This window comes from Aplysia californica, unplaced genomic scaffold (assembly GCF_000002075.1).
Source record: "Aplysia californica isolate F4 #8 unplaced genomic scaffold, AplCal3.0 scaffold00485, whole genome shotgun sequence".
Taxonomy (NCBI): domain Eukaryota; kingdom Metazoa; phylum Mollusca; class Gastropoda; order Aplysiida; family Aplysiidae; genus Aplysia; species Aplysia californica.
Window position 1 is genome coordinate 562,606 of NW_004797755.1, and position 1,948 is coordinate 564,553.

The 1,948-nt window shown below is 48.8% G+C and overlaps 1 protein-coding gene across 1 annotated transcript; it reads right to left on the bottom strand.

Moving 5' to 3' along the window:
• Positions 1–270: 270 nt before the first annotated feature.
• LOC106012752 (uncharacterized protein K02A2.6) lies at positions 271–1,185 on the bottom strand. Its single transcript, XM_013086601.1, has 2 exons — positions 695–1,185; positions 271–661 (listed from the first exon to the last, which is right to left on the bottom strand). The coding sequence occupies exons 1-2, from the start codon at positions 1,183–1,185 to the stop codon at positions 271–273; spliced, it is 882 nt and encodes a 293-aa protein (XP_012942055.1).
• Between the last annotated feature and the right edge of the window lie 763 nt (positions 1,186–1,948).

A 1,948-nucleotide genomic window follows, 5' to 3' on the forward strand; every position in this document is an offset into this window, starting at 1 on the left:
TTCACACACAGAGTTCAATTGTCTTTGAAGATTCCGGGCTTGCACTTGAGAACTTTGTAACACATTTCAATAAAGTTCTTTGGTATTTCATAATATCCACATTTCAAATTGTCTTTGTCACATTCATAGAACAGCATAGCGTCCCGATAACGAACTTGAGAAAATAAATTACTTCGAACAGGTAAGTCTACACAACTGTTGGGTAATCAGCAAAGAATAAACACAAAGTAAAATTTGTCATCGAAAGGATACGACTGGGTCGCAAGAACATCAGTCCGGGTAACGAGCGGGTCTCCTGACCACTCGTCCACTTCGTGTAGTTATTGGAGCTGGACTGGCTGGAACGGCTGCTGGCTGAGGTGATGGTGGTGTGACATCAGGCTCCATCGGCTGGACAGCTGGTGGCGGAGGTAAGGGAACGGACATTGGAGTAGGCTCTGGGGTGGCAACAGGTGAAGAAGGCATGGAAGGAGGGTCGACGTAGGGCTTCAGGTGTTTGCGGTTCCGGCGGTAAGCCCTATCCCCAGACTGTATGATGTAAGACCTCGGTGCACACCGTTCTTTGACAACCGCAGGGCCACGCCACTCCTTGTCGTTCTCCAGCTTCTGCAGGACGAGCTGACCAGGATTCAGCTCCGGGAGGTTCTGGGCTCCGTGACGTCTGTCAAAAGCTTGTTTGTACTTACGCTTCTACTCAGCGTCTCTGGCTGCAATCTTCGCCCTGTCGTAGACCTGCTGGTTCAGGTTTGACGGTAGAGTTGGCAGGGTCGTCCTCAGGCGTCGCCCAAGAGCAAGTTCCGCTGGGCTCGCCCCCGTCGGTGACACCGGTGTAGACCTGTAGATCAGGAGTGCGAGAAATGGGTCGTCCTGACTCAGGGCTTTCTTCGCTTCCTCGACTGCTCTCTCCGACCCGCCGTTGCTCTGGGGAAAATGAGGACTGCTGGTCGTGTGTTTAAATCCCCAGCCCTTGGCGAACTTGTGGAAACGGTCTGACACAAACTGAGGACCGTTGTCAGTCACCAGTAGTTCTGGAATGCCAAACCGAGCGAAGACGTTTTTCAGTTTGTACACGACAGTCTCTGAGGTGGTGTCTGGCATGTAGGCCACCTCCAAGTACCGTGAAAAGTAGTCCACGAGTACCAGGTAGTTATGTCCCTTGTAGTTGCAGAGGTCAGCACCAACCATCTGGAACGGCCGCTCAGGTAGAGCTGTCGGGGTTAGAGGTTCGCTTGGTTGTGCTGGACGTTTCCGCTGGCAATGGTCGCATCTTGAGACGACTTCCCGATATTTCGCCTCTGTAAACAGGCTAGTAGACTAACTGAGGACGGCGTACCCCAAGGTTCCTGCCTGAGTTGCACCTTGTTCCTGATCTTCTTCAATGGTGTAACTAACGTGTTGAAAAGATTCTCTCCGCTGATGATCTTGCTCTCTGGCAGACACATCCCAGCACAGTAGTAGGAGCTGGAAAATTAAATGAAGACCTCAAGAGGTTCCACAATTACTGTCAGAAATAGAAGTTCAAAATAAACTGCACGAAAACTGTATACTCTATCTTTACAAATAGCCATAAAACAGCCAAAGAAAAACCCCAACTAAATATAGGAAATGAAAATCTCCCCAAAGAAGAACGACCAACATACCTACGGGTTAAACTTGACCAAAGTCTGACCCTGGAAAGCCAAGTGGACAGCTTAAAGAACACGGCGAAAAGAAGACTCCAACTTTTAAAGAGACTCGCTAGCAGTTCATGGGGATCAGACAAACAAACACTGAGAGCTCTATGCTTTGGTTATATCCGATCTTCCCTGGAATACAGCAATAGCCTACTCACTATGTGTAGTGCAACTACTTGCAATACCCTTCACAAGGTCCAAAATAATGCCCTTCGTTTTATAAACGGTGGCATGAGATCTGCATCTACTGCTGCATGTGAAATTCTTTCAAATAT